We start from the raw sequence: 22,303 nt of genomic DNA, 5'->3' as shown, positions 1-22,303 counted from the left end.
TAAAAATCGCTAAAAATAGGTTAGGAAGGCTAGGATGGGGAACCAGACCCTGCCAATCTTTAGACTGATTCAGTCTCCTACTGCGCATCTCTTACAGACAGGTAGAACCCGTAGGATTCACACAGCAGCGACCCCGCTGTGTTAATCTGATGGGCCATTATAGTCTGCTTTGGTCCACTTCTCGAGATATTGTAGCATAGTGCAGTTTTCATCTCGAGATGTAGTCGAATGTTGGTGGCTGCATCTGTGTAAGGAATCGGGGAGCATGTCCCCCGCGACGTGTTCCCTCCTTACCTTCTGCTTCTCAGCATCCTGCGCATATTACAGAGCGCGCGTGCCCACGCAGGGCTTTCACTGCTCCACCGAGCTTGGCTCTGCCACCCCGCTTGCGACGCGCGGGCGCCTCACACAGCGCGCACACGTGACGCTCGTGCACCGCTCCCCAGTTGCGTTTCAACTCTGGTCATCGCAGCCACCTGTCTCCTGCACCTCTCAGCGTATCACTGCCTCCGCAGAGGCCGCACCTCCGCTCCACCCCTTTGTCTCATTGGCCTCACTTCCTCATATATGCTCAGCTGTACCACTTGCACTTTGGCTGAGCATAGTTCATGGTAGGAAGTAGCAGAGATCAGGAAAACAGCCGCTCCTGTAGCAAACTCAGACTCACCGGCAGAAAGTTAAAAAATATCCTTTATTGAAGCTACATAAAACGGATACTGGATCCACATATACAGAACAACCTCCTCCCACGCGTTTCGAACAAAACTGTTCTCTCTCAAGGAGTACAATGTCAGTGGGGGGGGGGGGGTACTATTTAAGCCTCACCTCCACTCTTCTAATCAGTATCAAACACCTGTAGATAATATGTTAATTAATAATGACATCTACCTACATACATGAGAGCACTATGTATACTTTAGCAATGAATAAGTAAACAATTTAACACAAAGTATCCCAGATATGGAGACAACAATTGGAAAAACAGTATAAATTCAATGAAGTCATTCATTGTCACATAGGTTAACATACATCAAAATGAAGAAACAACATTAGGTATATAGTTCTGTATATATATTATTAAAGAAAATCATATATATTATCAGTGTTCTACAAATCACCCAAAAATCTACTCGCCCAACCAAAAAATCTACTCGCCACCTAGCCCCGCCCCCAACCCGCCCCTAGTCCCGCCCCCAACCCGCCCCTAGTCCCGCCCCCAACCCGCCCCTAGTCCCGCCCCCAGCCTCGCTTTAAAATAAAATATTTAAATAAAATACATTTAATAAATTCCTAGTCAGAACAACATTCGTTTTTGACATAAATGTATTTATTGTATTACTTTATACTACAATTTGTTCTGGTTACGTGTGTGTGTAAATGTCGGATCTAGAAATAAAAGCCAGGTGTGAATGACTAGTTTCCTGAACCCCTTAACCAGTGTCTGGACATCCCCGCTTCACAATATCTAAAGCAGCAATCCCGCCTGGGATCTTACCTGATCCGCAGTCCCTCAATGTCCAGGTACCCTCATTCACCCAATGTTATACATTGGAAGGGAGGTGTTCCTTACCTGTCTTCTGTGTTAGGGGGGGTTCCGATATCTTCCGTGTGAAGCTTGAGTCAGTTCTGGAAGTAAGCAGTATAGGTTATTTTGGTGTAGAATAGGGCAGTTAAGATATATAGGGTAAATAAGAGATCCAGAGTGTGAGAGTGTGGGGGAGAGGGAGAGAGTGTGGAGGGGAGAGAGAGTGTGGAGGGGAGAGAGAGTGTGGAGGGGAGAGAGAGTGTGGAGGGGAGAGAGAGTGTGGAGGGGAGAGAGAGTGTGGAGGGGAGAGAGAGTGTGGAGGGGAGAGAGAGTGTGGGGGGGAGAGAGAGTGTGGGGGGGGAGAGAGAGTGGGGGGGGAGAGAGAGTGTGGGGGGGGAGAGAGAGTGGGGGGGGGAGAGAGAGTGTGGGGGGGGAGAGAGAGTGTGGGGGGGTGAGAGAGTGTGGGGGGGGTGAGAGAGTGTGGGGGGGAGAGAGAGTGTGGGGGGGAGAGAGAGTGTGGGGGGGGGAGAGAGAGTGTGGGGGGGAGAGAGAGTGTGGGGTGGGAGACAGAGGGGGGGAGACACAGAGGGGGGGGAGATACAGAGAGAGGGTGGGTGGCTGGCTGGGTGACTGGCTGGCTGGGTGACTGACTGGCTGGCTGGGGGGGGTGACTGACTGGCTGGCTGGGGGGGGTGACTGACTAACTGGCTGGGGGTGACTGACTGACTGGCTGGGGGTGACTGACGGGGGGGGTGAGTGACTGACTGAGTGAGTGCCTGGGTGAGTGAGTGCCTGGGTGACAGTGTGAGTGTCTGACTGGGTGAGTGTCTGACTGGGTGAGTGTCTGACTGGGTGAGTGACTGACTGGGTGAGTGACTGACTGGGTGAGTGACTGAATGGGTGAGTGAGTGACTGAATGGGTGAGTGAGTGACTGAATGGGTGAGTGAGTGACTGGGTGAGTGACTGACTGACTGGGTGAGTGACTGACTGGGTGAGTGAGTGACTGACTGGGTGAGTGAGTGACTGACTGGGTGAGTGAGTGACTGACTGGGTGAGTGACTGACTGACTGGGTGAGTGACTGACTGACTGGGTGAGTGACTGACTGACTGGGTGAGTGACTGACTGACTGGGTGAGTGACTGACTGGGTGAGTGACTGACTGACTGGGTGAGTGACTGACTGGGTGAGTGACTGACTGACTGGGTGAGTGACTGACTGACTGGGTGAGTGACTGACTGACTGGGTGAGTGACTGACTGACTGGGTGACTGACTGACTGACTGGGTGAGTGACTGACTGACTGACTGGGTGACTGACTGACTGGGTGACTGACTGACTGACTGGGTGACTAACTGACTGACTGGGTGACTGACTGGGTGACTGACTGACTGACTGGGTGACTGACTGACTGACTGGGTGACTGACTGACTGACTGGGTGAGTGACTGACTGACTGGGTGAGTGACTGACTGACTGGGTGACTGACTGACTGACTGGGTGAGTGACTGACTGACTGGGTGACTGACTGACTGACTGGGTGACTGACTGACTGACTGGGTGACTGACTGACTGACTGGGTGAGTGACTGACTGACTGGGTGAGTGAGTGACTGACTGGGTTAGTGACTGACTGACTGACTGACTGGGTGAGTGGGTGACTGACTGACTGGGTGAGTGACTGACTGACTGGGTGAGTGACTGACTGACTGGGTGAGTGACTGACTGGGTGACTGACTGACTGACTGGGTGACTGACTGACTGACTGGGTGACTGACTGACTGACTGGGTGAGTGACTGACTGACTGGGTGAGTGACTGACTGACTGGGTGAGTGACTGACTGGGTGAGTGACTGACTGACTGGGTGAGTGACTGACTGACTGGGTGAGTGACTGACTGACTGGGTGAGTGACTGACTGGGTGAGTGACTGACTGGGTGAGTGGGTGACTGACTGAGTGCCTGGGTGACTGACTGACTGAGTGACTGGGGGAGTGTCTGACTGGGTGAGTGACTGACTGGGTGAGTGACTGACTGACTGGGTGAGTGACTGACTGACTGGGTGAGTGACTGACTGACTGACTGGGTGAGTGGGTGACTGAGTGACAGTGTGAGTGTCTGACTGGGTGAGTGTCTGACTGGGTGAGTGACTGACTGGGTGAGTGACTGACTGGGTGAGTGACTGAATGGGTGAGTGAGTGACTGAATGGGTGAGTGAGTGACTGACTGGGTGAGTGACTGACTGGGTGAGTGGGTGACTGACTGAGTGACTGGGTGACTGACTGACTGGGTGACTGACTGGGTGAGTGACTGACTGACTGGGTGAGTGACTGACTGACTGGGTGAGTGACTGACTGACTGGGTGAGTGACTGAATGGGTGAGTGAGTGACTGACTGGGTGAGTGACTGACTGGGTGAGTGGGTGACTGACTGAGTGCCTGGGTGACTGACTGACTGAGTGACTGGGTGAGTGTCTGACTGGGTGAGTGACTGACTGACTGGGTGAGTGACTGACTGACTGGGTGAGTGACTGACTGACTGGGTGAGTGACTGACTGACTGGGTGAGTGACTGACTGACTGACTGGGTGAGTGGGTGACTGAGTGACCGTGTGAGTGTCTGACTGGGTGAGTGACTGACTGGGTGAGTGACTGACTGGGTGAGTGACTGAATGGGTGAGTGAGTGACTGAATGGGTGAGTGAGTGACTGACTGGGTGAGTGACTGACTGGGTGAGTGGGTGACTGACTGAGTGACTGGGTGACTGACTGACTGGGTGACTGACTGGGTGAGTGACTGACTGACTGGGTGAGTGACTGGGTGAGTGACTGACTGACTGGGTGAGTGACTGACTGACTGGGTGAGTGACTGACTGACTGGGTGAGTGACTGACTGACTGGGTGAGTGACTGACTGACTGGGTGACTGACTGGGTGACTGACTGACTGACTGGGTGACTGACTGACTGGGTGACTGACTGACTGGGTGACTGACTGACTGACTGGGTGACTGACTGACTGACTGGGTAACTGACTGGGTGACTGACTGACTGACTGACTGGGTGACTGACTGACTGACTGAGTGAGTGGGTGACTGACTGACTGACTGGGTGAGTGGGTGACTGAGTGACAGTGTGAGTGACTGACTGGGTGAGTGACTGAATGGGTGAGTGAGTGAGTGACTGGGTGAGTGACTGACTGGGTGAGTTGGTGACTGACTGAGTGCCTGGGTGACTGACTGACTGACTGACTGAGTGACAGTGTGAGTGTCTGACTGGGTGAGTGACTGACTGGGTGAGTGACTGACTGACTGGGTGAGTGACTGACTGACTGACTGGGTGAGTGACTGACTGACTGACTGACTGGGTGACTGACTGGGTGAGTGACTGACTGACTGGGTGAGTGACTGACGGACTGGGTGAGTGACTGACGGACTGGGTGAGTGACTGACGGACTGGGTGACTGACTGACTGACTGACTGACTGGGTGACTGACTGACTGGGTGACTGACTGACTAACTGGGTGACTGACTGACTGACTGACTGACTGGGTGACTGACTGGGTGACTGACTGACTGGGTGACTGACTGACTGGGTGACTGACTGACTGGGTGAGTGACTGACTGACTGGGTGAGTGACTGACTGACTGGGTGAGTGACTGACTGACTGGGTGAGTGACTGACTGACTGGGTGAGTGACTGACTGACTGGGTGAGTGACTGACTGACTGGGTGAGTGACTGACTGACTGGGTGAGTGACTGACTGACTGGGTGAGTGGGTGACTGACTGACTGGGTGAGTGGGTGACTGACTGAGTGCCTGGGTGACTGACTGAGTGCCTGGTTGACTGACTGAGTGCCTGGGTGACTGACTGAGTGCCTGGGTGACTGACTGAGTGCCTGGGTGACTGACTGAGTGCCTGGGTGACTGACTGAGTGCCTGGGTGAGTGGGTGACTGACTGGGTGAGTGGGTGACTGACTGACTGGGTGACTGACTGACTGGGTGAGTGCCTGGGTGAGTGAGTGCCTGGGTGAGTGAGTGCATGGGTGAGTGAGTGCCTGGGTGAGTGAGTGCCTGGGTGAGTGAGTGCCTGGGTGAGTGAGTGCCTGGGTGAGTGAGTGCCTGGGTGAGTGAGTGCCTGGGTGAGTGAGTGCCTGGGTGAGTGAGTGCCTGGCTGAGTGCGTGCCTGGCTGAGTGAGTGCCTGGCTGAGTGAGTGCCTGGCTGAGTGAGTGCCTGGCTGAGTGAGTGCCTGGCTGAGTGAGTGCCTGGCTGAGTGAGTGACTGGGTGACTGACTGACTGGGTGACTGACTGACTGGGTGACTGACTGACTGGGTGACTGACTGACTGGGTGACTGACTGACTGGGTGACTGACTGACTGGGTGACTGACTGACTGGGTGACTGACTGGGTGACTGACTGGGTGAGTGACTGGGTGAGTGACTGACTGGGTGAGTGACTGACTGACTGGGTGAGTGACTGACTGACTGGGTGAGTGACTGGGTGAGTGACTGACTGACTGGGTGAGTGACTGACTGACTGGGTGACTGACTGACTGGGTGACTGACTGACTGACTGGGTGACTGACTGACTGACTGGGTGACTGACTGGGTGACTGACTGGGTGACTGACTGACTGACTGGGTGACTGACTGACTGGGTGAGTGACTGACTGACTGGGTGAGTGACTGACTGACTGGGTGAGTGACTGACTGACTGGGTGACTGACTGACTGGGTGACTGACTGACTGGGTGACTGACTGAGTGACAGTGTGAGTGTCTGACTGGGTGAGTGACTGACTGACTGGGTGAGTGTAGAATGGGACAAATACATTAGGAATAACTAGACAGCATAAGAAATTGTTACAATCAACCAAACAATGTTTTATTTAACAGTGTATGCGGCCGGGAGCACCACCCCTTTGGCACCTCCCGTCCGGCGGGCCCCCCTTCCTCGTGGGCCCCCCCCCCCCCAAAGACCCTCTTTATATTTTTAATTATAACCTGCCTTTTTATTTTTTTATTCCTTGGGATTAAAAAAAAAAGGGGGGGGGGGAAGAATTCAAGGACAAAGCAATGAGGTTCTCTTATAAGTCACCACCCCTCTTATCCTAATAAATTATTGGGGAATGGATGGGCTAAAATCCCAACTGAGAAAGGTGGGCAGGCCGGCATTCCCCCTCCCCCCCCCCCCCATACCTCACTCGGGCGTAGTGCAAGCTTTGGGGAGGTGGCAGGGTGGGAGGCACGTAGCTAGGTGTCCCCCAGCGGGCACCCCAGGGGACAGTCAGCCCCGCCGTGGCCGCCACTGCCCTGCTCCCCTCGCCGGCATGTCCCGCACGGCATGAAGCTAGTGGTCGGGCAGGCGGACCGGCATCCCCCTCCCCCCCCCACACCTCATGCGGCGGCTGCGCCGTCATGAAGATAGCTGGGCTTAGTCTAATCTTTGGGTGGGAGGCGGCAAGGTGGGGGGGAGGCGGCAGGGTGGGGGGGAGGCACACTCTCCCATGCACACACACACCCATGCATACACACACACACCCATGCATACACACATGCATACACACACACACACACGCATACACACACACCCATGCATACACACACACACACACCCATACATGCATACACACACACCCATGCATGCATACACACACACACACACATGCATACACACACATGCATACACACACACACACATGCATACACGCATACACACACACACACACACACACACACGCATACATACACACACACACACGCATACACACACACACCCCCATGCATACACACACACCCATGCATACACACACACCCATGCATACACACACACCCATGCATACACACACACCCATGCATACACACACACCCATGCATACACACACACCCATGCATACACACACACCCATGCATACACACACACCCATGCATACACATACACACATGCATACACACACACACACATGCATACACACACACACACATGCATACACACACATGCATACACACACACACATGCATACACATGCATACACACACACACACACGCATACACACACACATACACACACACACACACACACACCCATGCATACACACACACACACCCATGCACACACACACACACACCCATGCACACACACACACACACACACACACACATGCACACACGCACACACCCATGCACACACATACACGACAGGGGGAAGAAGAGGAAAGGCAGCAGGACCGAGCACCACCACTGCCCCGCTCGCCACGTGACCATCTCCAGCCCCGCGCGGGGATCGGCGGGAAGCCGGGTAAGCGGGGGGAACACCCCCACTACAATCTCCTGCCCCGCGCGGGAAGCCGGGATACGGCGAGAAGGGGGGAACACCCCCACTACAATCTCCTGCCCCGCGCGGGGATCATCGGGAAGCCAAGTTAAGCGGGGACAGGGAGAGAAGGGGGAACACCTGCCTCGCGCGGGAAGCGGGGAGTAAGGGAGCTTGCAGGGAAGGAGTAAGGGGGCTTGCAGGGAAGGAGTAAGGGGGCTTGCAGGGAAGGAGCAAAGGGGCCGTGGAGGATTGGAGAGTTCTTACTCTCCAACATCTCCGGCCAGAAAAAATGGCCGTACGTTGGGGGCGGGCTCATATAGAGCCTGGCCACGCGCCCACAAAGCCTGGGAGCGCGCGCCAATCAGCTGTCAGGTAAGGGGAGTTTATTTTGTTTTTTTCAGCCAGCGCGAGCAGGGAAAATTCAGCGCGAGCGGGGAAATTTAAAAAAACACGTGTTCTGCTTGGGCCAATATTTACTCGCCCGGGGTTTAAATCCACCCGCCCCGGGCGTGTAAATGTATAGGATTGTCGAACACTATATATTATATATCGGCAATACACATAAGTTGTGTGTGTGTGTGTGTGTGTGTGTGTATATTTACACGCCCGGGGCGTGTGGATTTAACCCCCGCGAGTAAATATTGGCCCAAGCAGCACACGTGTTTTTTTTTTAAATTTCCCCCGCTTGCGCTCAAATTTCCCCCGTTCGCGCCAATTTTTTTTAAAATAAATAAATAAGTAATCTTCCTCCCTGATTGGAGGAAGAGGGCCGGCTGGCAGCTCTGGGTCAGCCCCTGCCCCCCCCCCCCCTGCACCCGATGCCAGCTTGCTGCCCGGGGCGGAATGTAAGCTGGGAGGCGGGGTCCCCGGATGTAGGCTGGGAGGGGGGGTCCCCGAATGTAGGCTGGGGGGGGGTCCCCGGATGTAGGCTGGGGGGGGCTCCCCGTGGCTGCTGCTGCCCAGGGCTGGAAGACCAGGTAGGCGCTTCCCCTCCGTCCCACGCTCCTTTGGCACCCACGCGGGCAGGGTAATAGGGGCGGGGAAGAAGGGAAACAGCCTGGCGGGAGGTAGAGGGAAGGGGGTGCGCGTGCGAGGGGGGGGGGGTTGGCAATGTTCCCGGCCACACCCGTGCGCCTGTCCGGCTGTCCCCCCGCTGGTCCCCGATCCTCCCGCTAGCCCCCCCCATCCTCGCGCTGACCCCCCCCCCCATCCCCCCGCTGGTCCTCGATCCTCGTGCTGGCCCCCCGATCCTCGCGCTGGCCCCCCCATCCCCGCGCTGGCCCCCGATCCTCCCGCTAGCCCCCCGATCCTCACGCTGGCCCCCCCATCCTCGCGCTAGCCCCCCGATCCTCACGCTGGCCCCCCCATCCTCGCGCTGCCCCCCCGATCCTCCCGCTGCCCCCCCATCCTCCCGCTGGCCCCCCCATCCTCCCGCAACTCCTGCCCGATCCCCTGGCATGTGGAGCAGCATGTGGAGGACAAGCAGGCCCTGGAGGAACAGGTAGGCCCCCTCCCTTCCAATGAATGTCTGTGGGTGGGTGTGACTGTGTGTGTGAGTGTGGGTGGGTGTCTGTGAGTGTGGGTGGGTGTGAGTGTGTGTATTCGTGTGTCTGTGAGTGTCTGTGTGTTTGTGTCTGTGTCTGTGAGTGGGTGTGTGTGGGTGTGTGTCTGTGTCTGTGTGTGTCTGTGTGGTCTGTATCTGTGTGTGTATCTGTGTGTGAGTGTATCTGTGTGTGAGTGTATGTGTCTGTGAGTGTATGTGTCTGTGAGTGTATGTGTCTGTGAGTGTATGTGTCTGTGAGTGTATGTGTGTGTCACCCTCTCCCTGTGTCACCCTCTCCCTGTGTCACCCTCTCCCTGTGTCACCCTCTCCGGTGTCACCCTCTCCCGGTGTCACCCTCTCCCGGTGTCACCCTCTCCCGGTGTCACCCTCTCCCGGTGTCACCCTCTCCCGGTGTCACCCTCTCCCGGTGTCACCCTCTCCCGGTGTCACCCTCACCCTTTCCCTGTCGCCCTCTCCCTGTCACCCTCTCCCTGTCGCCCTCTCCCTTTCGCCCTCACCCTCTCCCTGCCGCCCTCTCCCTGCCGCCCTCTCCCTGCCGCCCTCTCCCTGCCGCCCTCTCCCTGCCGCCCTCTCTCTGCCGCACTCTCTCTGCCGCACTCTCTCTGCCGCACTCTCTCTGCCGCACTCTCTCTGCCGCACTCTCTCTGTCTTTGTCTCTCATTCTCTCTGTGTGTTCTCTCTATCTCTCTGTGTGTTCTCTCTATCTCTCTGTGTCTCTCTCGTTCTCTCTCGTTCTGTGGGTCTCTCTCTCTCTGTGTCTTTCTCTGTGTGTCTTTCTCTGTGTGTCTCTCTTTCTCTGTGTGTCTCTCTTTCTCTGTGTGTCTCTCTTTCTCTGTGTGTCTCTCTTTCTCTGTGTCTCTCTTTCTCTGTGTGTCTCTCTTTCTCTGTGTGTCTCTCTCTCTCTCTCTCTCTCTCTCTCTCTCTCTCTGTGTGTGTGTCTCTCTCCGTGTGTGTCTCTCTCCATGTGTGTGTGTGTCTCTCTCCATGTGTGTGTGTGTCTCTCTCTGTGTGTGTGTCTCTCTGTGTGTGTCTCTCTCTGTGTGTGTCTCTCTCTACCCCTCCCTCTCTACCCCTCCCTCTCCCTCCTCTCTCTCTGTGTCTCTCTGTGTCTCTCTGTGTCTCTCTGTGTCTCTCTGTGTCTCTCTGTGTCTCTCTGTGTCTCTCTGTCTCTCTGTGTCTCTCTGTGTCTCTCTGTGTCTCTCTGTGTCTCTGTGTCTCTCTGTGTCTCTCTGTGTCTCTGTGTCTGTGTCTCTCTGTGTCTCTGTGTCTGTGTCTCTCTCTCTGTGTCTCTCTCTCTGTGTCTCTCTCTCTGTGTGTGTCTCTCTCTCTGTGTGTCTCTCTCTCTGTGTGTCTTTCTCTCTGTGTGTCGCTCTCTCTGTGTGTCTCTCTCTCTGTGTCTCTCTCTCTGTGTCTCTCTGTCTGTGTCTCTCTCTCTGTGTGTCTCTCTCTGTGTGTCTCTCTCTGTGTGTCTCTCTCTGTGTGTCTCTCTCTGTGTGTCTCTCTCTGTGTGTCTGTCTCTGTGTGTCTCTCTCTCTGTGTCTGTGTCTGTGTCTGTGTCTCTGTCTGTGTCTCTGTCTGTGTCTCTGTCTGTGTCTCTGTCTGTGTCTCTGTCTGTGTCTCTGTCTGTGTCTCTGTCTGTGTCTCTGTCTGTGTCTCTGTCTCTCACACTCTGGATCTCTTATTTACCCTATATATCTTAACAGTCCTATACTACGCCGCAATAACATATACTGCTATCTTCCAGATCTGACTCAAGCTTCACACGGAAGACATCGGAATCCCCTCTAACCCAGAAGACAGGTAGGGAACACCCCCCTCCAATGTAAAACATTGCGGGAATGAGGTACCTGGACATTGAGGGACTGCGGATCAGGTAAGATCCCAGGCGGGATTGCTGCTTTAGATATTGTGAAGCGGGGACATCCAGACACTGGTTAAGAGGTTCAGGAAACTAGTCATTCACACCTGGCTTTTATTTCTAGATCCGACATTTACACACACACACACACACGTAACAAGAACGAATTGTAGTATAATGTAATACAATAAATTCATTTATGTCAAAAACGAATGTTGTTCTGGCTAGGAATTTATTAAATGTATTTTATTTATATATTTTATTTTAAAGCGGGGTTGGGGGCGGGACTAGGGCGGGGTTAGGGGCGGGGTTAGGGGCGGGGTTGGGGCGGGACTAGGTGGCGAGTAGATTTTTTGGTTGGGCGAGTAGATTTTTGGGTGATTTGTCGAACACTGTTATATATATATATATATATAGTAAACAATAGAGAGAGAGCCCAGTGTAGCACTCAGGTTCACGTTCTGATGATGAGTGAATGATTTAAAACATAATCTTTATTGATAGCATCATATATTAAAATAATAGATGTTGGAGCAACGTACTGGAGGTAGGTTGATCCTGGATATTAATAGCCGTATTGGCTCCGGATCAGACGAAATCGTGTGTACCAGGTATGTCTATATGAAACACAGGTAACAAAACAACACAGAGATCCTGGTGTGGACCTGTGTAGTGAGTGTGTGCCGATGGGTGTGCTCAGATAGGTACTGAGACTATATATATAACACTTATCATGTATCAGAGGACTAGCTGTAGTTTTGCACAGAGAGTAAGAGTGATCCCATTTGCCTTGAGAGAGCCTCTCGCGAAACGCGCGCGTCGGCTCCTATCTCCCACGTGCACGCGCAGACCAGTGACTGCCTCCGCATTATGTTCTCAAACCGCGAGTGTATGCGGTAGTCTGCTCGTGCTGGAATATACAGGGTAAAAGTGCCCCGACGGTCACTTTAAGCCTCTATGTGGAGTGTTTAGAAGGAAAGCGCTCAGAATCGATAGAAGTACTGATTTTTAAGTTGCCTGCAGCAACACTCAAGCTGCGCTGCTGTGTACGGTTTTCCACATAGCAGCACTAAGGTTTACTCTCTGTGCAAAACTACAGCTAGTCCTCTGATACATGATAAGTGTTATATATATGTCCTAGCATCAGTGTCTCCCTGACTAGGGTCCTATCCACCTACTCTACTACCTACAGTCAGTGTAACTCACCTCTGACAACAGCCACGTAGGTTACTGCAGAACACCACACTCCTGCAGCACAGTACTAAAAGGTTATCTTAGGTCACCCTGACACCTTGCTAGGCATGCCATCATTCACAGAGAGGAAGCATAGCTGACTGCACCAAACAACCACTGATATACATATTTGCTCCCTTTGTTTATCAGTTACTACGGGTCACATTTACCACCTTATATAAGGACCTACGCAGATTCTGCCAGCATGTGACCTATCTGAGGACACCCATCGGCACACACTCACTACACAGGTCCACACCAGGATCTCTGTGTTGTTTTGTTACCTGTGTTTCATATAGACATACCTGGTACACACGATTTCGTCTGATCCGGAGCCAATACGGCTATTAATATCCAGGATCAACCTACCTCCAGTACGTTGCTCCAACATCTATTATTTTAATATATGATGCTATCAATAAAGATTATGTTTTAAATCATTCACTCATCATCAGAGCGTGAACCTGAGTGCTACACTGGGCTCTCTCTCTATTGTTTACTACTGTATCTACACCCAAAGCACCGTTCACCATCCTATTCTACTGTGGCTGCAGCAGGGCCCCCCCCATTGCCTCTATATATATATATATATATATATATATATATATATATATATGACCTTGTGATCAGACTGACGCCACGGAGGGACGCCGATCACCCATCCGTGTGCAACGCTTAAACCAGGAGATCACAAGGGACGGTTCAATCGTGAGTACAGGATTACTCTAGCCCATGGGACAGTGTATTCATGCAGCCGCGCCACAGTTAGATTATTCCTGGCAGCATAACAAGCGGGTCTGCTCTCTGTTCCCTACCCTTCCCTCTCCTTAATTGGGTTACTCCTATATGGCTCCGCATTCATTCACTTACTATTTGATGGCTACTGATGCCCGGTTGTTCTGTGAGCCTGCAGACGGTTCCTCTATGTTCCATAGTTCATGGTAGCCTTCTGTTTGGCTTGACTTAGGACATCCTCTGGATAACAACCCCAGCTTGCCTCTGACCTTCTGTACTTCCCCATCCCTGACCACGGCTATTGGACACTACTATCCTACTGGTTTCAACCCCTGACCACGGCACCCCAGACACGACTACTCTACTGACTCCGACCTACGACCCCGGCAAGTATCAAGACTAACCCACTCTTTCCAATCCAGACCCGGCTACGCTGACTATCCACCCTCCAGGCGTGCCTCTGCTGCTGTGGGTGGCGCAGTTTATACTTTCCCACCTCAGTATCCGGGTCCCGCCTTGTTCGTGGTGAGCGCAAGGGTTGCAGTATGCCCAGCCACAACGAATGTGGACCCCCCCTGAGGTGGGCCAAGCCCTGCCTGCCATTGGTGAACGTTTTCACCAGTTGGAGACTCAAATTGCATCCTTGACCCAAAGTTTTGCAACTTTTTCCCTGCAACAATCTCTGTCCAGAATTGTTAGGACTGCAACGCTTTTTTTTTTTTTTTCTACTCCGGAACAAACCCTTCCTCCTGAGCCACGGCTCCCTACTCCCAATCGCTATGCGGGCGACACCCCTGGGTGTAGAGGTTTTCTCAATCGATATTCAATTCGAATTAACTCCTCGTTTCTCCTCTGAAAGGTCCAAGGTGGCATATATTATCACTCTTCTGACCGGTGACGCTCTGGCATGGGCATCCCCCATCTGGGAACAAAGATCACTGATTCAAATCTTAAAATAAAATAAAAAAACAGTAATAAGGAATAAATATAACCTCGGGTGGTGCTAAAGAATAATATGTAACCACAAGAGAGAAAACTGAGGTCCTATACCAAGCACTCAGGTTTAAGCAAAATAAGATGGACTTTATTAGTAACATAGAAAAAACAAAAAAACAGTTAAAATATAAGTAAAAAAATGAGAATCACTATACTCCTAAATACTAAAACAGCCGGACATAATGAAAACATTACAAAGAAAATGACTGTGAATTAATATACCATATGTGAAAGAATACATTGAATGCACACTGGTGCAGAAAGTGGAACATAACAGTGAAAGCTGATACAAACTATGGAAAAAGAGTTATTCCCCGAGGATGTTAATTGACCGGCCGGTCACAGGACACAACTACCTAACAGGGTATATGATGGAACAAAACACAAGCTCACAACCATCTGGTAGATCTGATGGGCAGAGATAGAAAAACGTAATCTCTATGGGTAAGAGACTAAATCAAATGCCAAATAGCAAACCCAAAGCAGAAACTGATGTTAGAGTAGTCAGAAGTCCAAACCAGGTGTCGGTATACAACACTAATAGTCTGATAGCAGACGCGTAATGCTGTTTAGAGTAACAGCGCAAATGTAGTTGAAATGTATAAAGTTCTGGTATAGTCAGCAGTGAATAAAATAATACTCATCATTTAGAGAGTTTCCTCCATTAAGGATGTAGAAAACAGCCTGATGTGTAGCAGAGCTAAAAAGGCAATGCGGTCCGGTCAGATCGGTGGGCACGCCAATTCTACAATGCTCTGTTCTGTAGTAGGTAGTAGCCTCCTAGATTCATGATGTCTGTAGTTGTGTCCTGTGACCGGCCGGTCAATTAACATCCTCGGGGAATAACTCCCCTAGTTTGTATCAGCTTTCACTGTTATGTTCCACTTTCTGCACCAGTGTGCATTCAATGTATTCCCTCACATTTGGTATATTAATTCACAGTAATTTTCAATGCAATGTTTGTATGGGGAGAAATTAGTAACACAAGTACAGACTCCTTGTTCCCTAAAAAAAGAACTTTTAAACAATTGTATAAAAAAAATGAACACAGTTCTGGAATTCACTGGATGATAGTAGTATAGCTTAATTAATTAAGTCTGAATAACATCTGTGATGTCTAATACAGTAATTGGGCATTTTGTTCCTAATTTAATAATGGAGATTTAGCAGAAAGTTGGGTCATCCTATAACTATTAGAGACATGGTACATGGTGCGGTAACGGGAACACCCGGGGACGTATATGTGAGCTTCTAATGAGACACGTATTCTATTCATTAACTTATTTTTTTTTAATTATACCATCACAACTGAAACTATCGACTTATTATCTATCAAAGGATTTGAAAAGATTCCTGCAACTTTAACTGCAGTTTTGCAGCTATTGAGATTTCCTTTTAAATTGTTAAATATTATGATCCACGTTAAATGTATACAACAGACGACAGAAGCCCAATGCTACATCCAACATGACAGAAATACACAGTAAAATACCTTTATTCTCTTGAAAAGGGGTCATTTAGTTTAACCCTTTGGCCAAAGCGTTATAAGCTTCCGAGCCACGACAAAGCACTCCTTTTTGACACACACATATATATATAATTTTTTTTTTTTTTTTTTTTGTGCGGGCTCAGGGGTTCCCAAAAAGAGCTTGCTGGGGTTTTGTGTCACGTTAAATGTATGATCCACTACATTTACTCTCCCTGCCCTAATGCTGCATATGTTGTGCTGAACCCTTAATTTTTACAATGTACATCCTGAACTTTTTGTGATATGCCAACTTACCTCTCATTCATGACCTTTTGTAAGACAGTTTGTATAACAGTGACTTTTTTGTCTCGTCTATTACAAAGCCAAGCACCAATAATCCACCCATGCCAACACTGCAAGGTTGCTTTTAGCAGTCAGGATTACCTCCTCAAACATCTGAAGTTCAAACACCCAGCTGAGAATATGGAAAAGATGACAGGACAATCTTTCAACATTCCAATAAATAAGACAGAAAATGCATCTTTCAACCAGTCAAGGCAATTAATAAACAATGTAACTGCATCTCATTCTCAAAGATATATATTAGCAGCTGCCACAGGAAAAGATCTTGGAGAAAGTGGGAAGAGTCTGATTTGGTTATCAGACCAAAACCTACAGAAGAGGACACTGACCGGGGAGAGATCGCATGTATGTGGGAAGGGATTTAGCCTGTTATCCAGCCTGAATAAACACACAAGGACACACACAGGGGAGAGACCGCATGTATGTGGGGAATGTGGAAAGGGATTTAGTGACTTATCCCACCTGAACACACACAAGATGACACACACAGGGGAGAGACCGCATGTATGTAGGGAATGTGGGAAGGGATTTAGTGTGTCATCCAACCTGAACAAACACAAGAGGACACACACAGGGGAGAGACCGCATGTATGTGGCGAATGTGGTAAGGGATTCAGTGTGTTATCCAGCCTGAACACACACAAGATGACACATACAGGGGAGAGACCGCATGTATGTGGGGAATGTGGTAAGGGATTCAGTGCGTTATCCAGCCTGAAAATACACATGAGGACACACACAGGGGAGAGACCATATGTATGTGGGGAATGTGGTAAGGGATTCAGTGCGTTGTCCAGCCTGAACATACACATGAGGACACACACAGGGGAGAGACCGCATGTATGTGGGGAATGTGGGAAGGGTTTTAGTTACTTATCCCACCTGAACACACACAAGATGACACACACAGGGGAGAGACCGCATGTATGTGGGGAATGTGGGAAGGGATTCAGTGTGTTATCCAGCCTGAACACACACAAGATGACACACACAGGGGAGAGACCGCATGTATGTGGGGAATGTGGGAAAGGATTCAGTGTGTTATCCAACCTGAACACACACAAGAGGACACACACAGGTGAAAGGCCGTATGTATGTGGGGAATGTGGGAAGGGATTCAGTGTGTTATTCAGCCTGGAAATACACAAGAGGGTACACACAGGGGAGAGACCACATGTATGTGGAGAATGTGGGAAGGGATTTAGAAACTTATCCCAACTGAACACACACAAGAGAACACACACAGGGGAGAGACCGCATTTATGTTTGGAATGTGAGAAGGGATTTAGTGACTTATCCAACCTGATCACACACAAGAGGACACACACAGGGTAGAGACCGTATGTATATGGGAAGGGATTTAGTCAGTTATCCCACCTGAACAAACGCAAGATGACACACACAGGGGAGAGACCGTATGTATGTGGGAATGGATTTAGTCAGTTATCCAGCTTGAACACACACATTAGGACACAAACAGGGGAGAGACATATCTCTAAAGCCAGGCATGATTAGGGATAACCATCTACAAAGACGCTCACATATAAGTGCACACACGTATTTGTGTTATGCTAAATCACAATGGAAAGTGACTAGTTTATGGTGCATAAAACGAGCATTTTAAAAAGATAAAAAATGTATAACTTTTTAAATGTAAGTCATTTGTATCATTCTTATTGTAGTTTTATTTAAAGAAAAATGTTGTTCTTAATAATGTTTTATATTTCCATGCTGTTGTTCTAATAAAATGTGCGTTCCCCATTATGCGGAAGCGTTCTGTAGCCTCATTTTAGTTGTGAATCGTAATAGTTTCGCCGCGACCAATTGGCCACCGGCATTAGGCTGCAGACGGACCCTCCGCCTCCAGCTGCTTCTAATGTAAGTTTTATTACTGTTTTGGGTATGGGGTTAATTTAAGGGGGTTCAGGGTAGGAGGTTTTAGCGTAAAGGGTGTCAGGGTAAGGGTCACCTTAATATAAAGGGGTTTTAGGGTAGGAGGTTTGGGCACTTGCCTTAGTGGCAAAGTGGCAAGCGGTGGGGTGAGTCACGGCGAAACGGCTGCGACCAAATGTCCTAGAATGTCGTGTGAATACTGAGGTGGAGGACAGAGACACAGACTAACGTCCCCAGTGAGGGACATTAATGCAGCCGCCTTTTCATACTATATGTCATGTTCGTATACAGATAGGGAAAGGGGAAAGGGAATGGTAACCTCTGCTCATTGTTATTAGAGATAAGTGGGTAAGTAATGGTGCTGTGCTGAGAAATATACTGATAATACACCTAAGAAAAAGAACTCAGCTGGTAGCACGCTATAACTCAGAGTAGGTATTATTAACCCCTGGTTGATGCATCAGCCTTGAGAAAGCGCACATACGTGAAACGGTCGTCGGCGGCGGCTGACTATACTGCAAAAGCTCTTGTCACGTCGAGCTCGGAGTACTACCTCACCAGCATATATATATATATCAGTAACTGGCTGCGATGTGGTTAGTGGTTTCTAAACTCCACATAGACTGAACCTAATCTGCTGTGAGGAGCTCGATTTAGCAAGACAAGTTTAAGAGCCTGCAATTGATTTATTAGATCGGGGACACCCGGAACCACTGCCTTTATTATACAAGCAGTGTGGGGTCTGGATGTATATCTGATCTCCTATCCAGATACTGTACCTTTCCTTTATTTTTCATTGTAAATACCTGCATCAACCAAGGGTTATTTTGAACTTGCATAGTATAATCACCTACAACAACTAGGGGTTATATTACCAAACCAGCACACATTATCCTGCTGCAAGCTTATAAAACGATTACAGCAATTGACTTGGAGGAGAAACACCTCACTTACTTTTGGCATTTACCCTTCAGGGGATTATAATGGAGGTATGATAGAGTGCCAATATACCTAAACACACATTGTTAAAGGGTGATATATATATATATATATATATATATATATATATAATATGTGTGTGTGTTACCTTGGTTATATGCTAACACTAGCATCTAACATATAATTAAACCCCGGTGATAGCAGGACATGACTGGGATATACAGTCACTTTTGTTTCATTTATGTACACCCATTTATTTTAAACAATATCAATAAAGTATTTTTAATCACTACAATCTACCTACTCTGAGTTATAGAGTGCTACCTACTGAGTTCTTTTTCTTAGGTGTATTATTTGTTTCTCATGTTCCTTTAATCTCTCTAGAGAGCAGCAAGAGCTAACCATCTATTTCACAGGTTACACGTTGAAATGAAAATGCACCTGAGGGGTTAAGTGTCCCTTTATTAAAAAATATATATATATATATATAGGCGATACGATACCGTGTAAGTGAATATCAGAGGCAGCACTCCACGAGGTTGTCAAAAAAATATTTTGTATTTAGTGAGACATCATGTCTCACTAAATACAAAATATATTTTTGGCAACCTTATGGAGTGCTGCCTCTGATATTCGCTTACACGGTATCGTATCGCCTATTTTGTTCATACAGGATTTGCACCCACCTTTATCTACCTGACAGAGTGCCTTGTTCTCATTTATTCACTATATATATATATATATATATATATATATATTACAGTAATGATGTGGCAAGTGGTGCCACCTCACACAGGAACCTTTCCCACTGATGGTTACACTTGCTCACCTTTATGGCAGAGATTCTTGTTACACATGCGCTGGCGTCACCTCCCCACAAGCACATAACCAGGCTGAGGGAGGTGTTCATATGGGAATCTGAGGTCAAAATCTATGGTCAGAGTCCAGGAGACACATACCCAACTTTATTTTGTATTTGTAACTAACTCAGAATGAAAAGCTACCAACACCTCTTTCCGAGGTTAATATTTCAGGAAGCAGGAGGTCCACGGAGATTAAATTATTTTTATACCAGAATTGTTAGCGACTTCTCCTTTTTTCCCTTTGTTTCGCTCATTATTATAACATAGATGTATTGGGAGCAAAGAATAAAAACACATATTCTTTCAACCCAGTTTCCTATGTTTCTAATAACCTGAAATGGAACAGTTCTTATCTGCACCTGCAGTACACAGAAATCATATCATATTTAATAACACTTGTGCTACTGTAATAAACATCTTATGACTCATTTGAGAGTCTACAAAAAGCCTTCGCAAGTACAACCAAATGTGTAATATAACATCCTCGATTGAAAAAAAACAAAAAACACACACACACAAACAGAGATAGAGTTCGCATACACACCAATAATATAAGGAATTCATAAGGCCATATAATATACTCTAAATAATAGAGAATGGTCGGTGCTCAGAAACAAAAATAGATATAGCACAAACAAGACAAGAAATAGTTTCAGTAACGAGCACTCAGAATATTCACTAGAAAAATAAACAAACTTTAATGTCTTCACTTATAACATGTTAAAAACATATAAATCCGAACAGGGGGGTGGGACCCTAAATAAACACTGTGTACAAATAGATCAAAGCTAACAGGCTAGGTTTACTGCACCATTATCCTAAATAGATTATGAACCTGCCAAATAAATCTAGGAAACATCATCTTTTTTATGCACAACGTAGAGCACTTCATGATCTAGAACAAGACCCCCTTATTGAGATTAAACCCTCAGATAAGGGTGGAAATATTGTTATCCTTAACAAAGATGATTATGCCCAAGAGTGTAGTCATCTTTTATCGGACGTTATAGGATATTGCAAGAGGCTCCCACTCAAATTTTTTAAACTGAGCTACTACACATCCTCACAGAAGGTTTAGCTAACAAAGTTATCACCAAAAAAGAACTGGATTTCATCATGGTGAAATGCCCTCTAGTTGCCACATTTTATCATTTGCCGAAACTACATAAGAACAAGTTGCCACCTCCGGGGAGACCTATTGTTTCCGGAGTGGGCGACCTAACGGCAAATGCAAGTAAGTATGTCGACACTGTGTTACATCCATTTGTAAACACCTTGCTGTCATTTTTACGGGACACCAAGGATACTTTACTTAGACTGGAGGATGTGGTAGTGAGCTCAGAGACCCTTCTTGTAGGACTGGAAGTGGAAGGACTGTATACCAGTATTCCACATCCAGTCGGCTGGAGGGCTGTAGGACACTTTCTGGTACAACGAGACACGAGCTGTTACGCTCATAACGATTTTGTTATACAGCTATTAAACTTTATCCTAACGAAGAACTATTTCCTGTTCGATCAAGTATTCTATCATCAAGTTTGGGGAACCACAATGGGGACCACCTGTGCTCCCACCTACGCCAATTTATATCTAGGCTGGTGGGAGGAAACAGTGGTCTTCGGAGATGCCCTGGATGAATACACCAGATATATCGAATGGTGGGGTCGGTATATTGATGATATTATCATATTATGGAAGGGCCCCAGAGAGATACTTAATCAATTTATTAAGACGCTGAACACGAATGATCATAATCTGAAGTTGACATTTGAAGTGAGTTCAAACACACTGAATTTTTTGGATTTAACTACCGTATTTCCTCGAGTCTAAGACGCACTTTTTTTCCCTTTTTCACGTGGCTGAAATAGGAACTGCGTCCTAGAATCGATGTATTGAAAAAAACACACAAAAAACAGCCAGGGGGCGCTGCAGAAGAAGCCACAGCCGCTTTCAGCGTTTGCCCTGCGTTTCTGCCACCCGCCCCCACACAGAAGGAGCAGTGTGTCCTGCTGTATGCACCGCGACTCGCCACCAAACCCCCCCTCCCTCCAAGTGCCGGTCCCCAAAGGAGCAGTGTTTGTTCGGCTGCATGTCCAGCGCTTCCCACTAGCTTGCTCCAAGTGCCGGTCCCCAAAGGAGCAGTGTATATTCGGCTGCATGCCCCGCGCTCCCCCCTAGCTTGCTCCAAGTGCCGGTCCCCAAAGGAGCAGTGTATATTCGGCTGCATGCCCCGTGCTTTCCCCCCCCCTTGCTGGAATTACCGCCCCCACACAGGAGAGATTGATTCAGCAGTGTGTGGCTGCATGCCCCAAAAGCCCTCTGCCTGCCTCTGCTACTCACAGCTGTGCTGCCGGCACCACAAGCCTCCCCTCCCCCTTGCTCCAAGTGCTCTGCCCCAAAGGAGCAGTGTATGTTCGGCTGCATGCACCACAAGCCCCCCTCCTCCCCGGCTCTGCACGTTGGAAGTGCCGCCCCCACACAGGAGAGATTGATTCAGCAGTGTGTGGCTGCAGCATGCCCCACGTTCCCTCTGTCTGCCTCTGCTACTCACAGCTGTGCTG

General features: G+C 49.0%; 1 protein-coding gene across 2 annotated transcripts in view; it reads left to right on the top strand.

Annotated features, from left to right (window-relative positions):
• Positions 1-17,796, top strand: part of LOC142466805 (uncharacterized) — a 58,278-nt gene extending 40,482 nt beyond the window's left edge. For both annotated transcript variants that reach the window (XM_075572258.1, XM_075572259.1), the window contains exon 3: positions 16,068-17,796. In XM_075572258.1, the coding sequence (XP_075428373.1) occupies positions 16,168-17,382 (1,215 nt within the window). In that variant the 5' untranslated portion in view covers positions 16,068-16,167 and the 3' untranslated portion in view covers positions 17,383-17,796. The remainder of the gene's footprint in view (positions 1-16,067) is intronic.
• The last annotated feature ends 4,507 nt before the right edge of the window (positions 17,797-22,303 follow it).

This window comes from Ascaphus truei, chromosome 15, assembly GCF_040206685.1.
Source record: "Ascaphus truei isolate aAscTru1 chromosome 15, aAscTru1.hap1, whole genome shotgun sequence".
NCBI classification, from domain to species: domain Eukaryota; kingdom Metazoa; phylum Chordata; class Amphibia; order Anura; family Ascaphidae; genus Ascaphus; species Ascaphus truei.
This window is presented reverse-complemented; position numbering and strand designations above follow the sequence as displayed.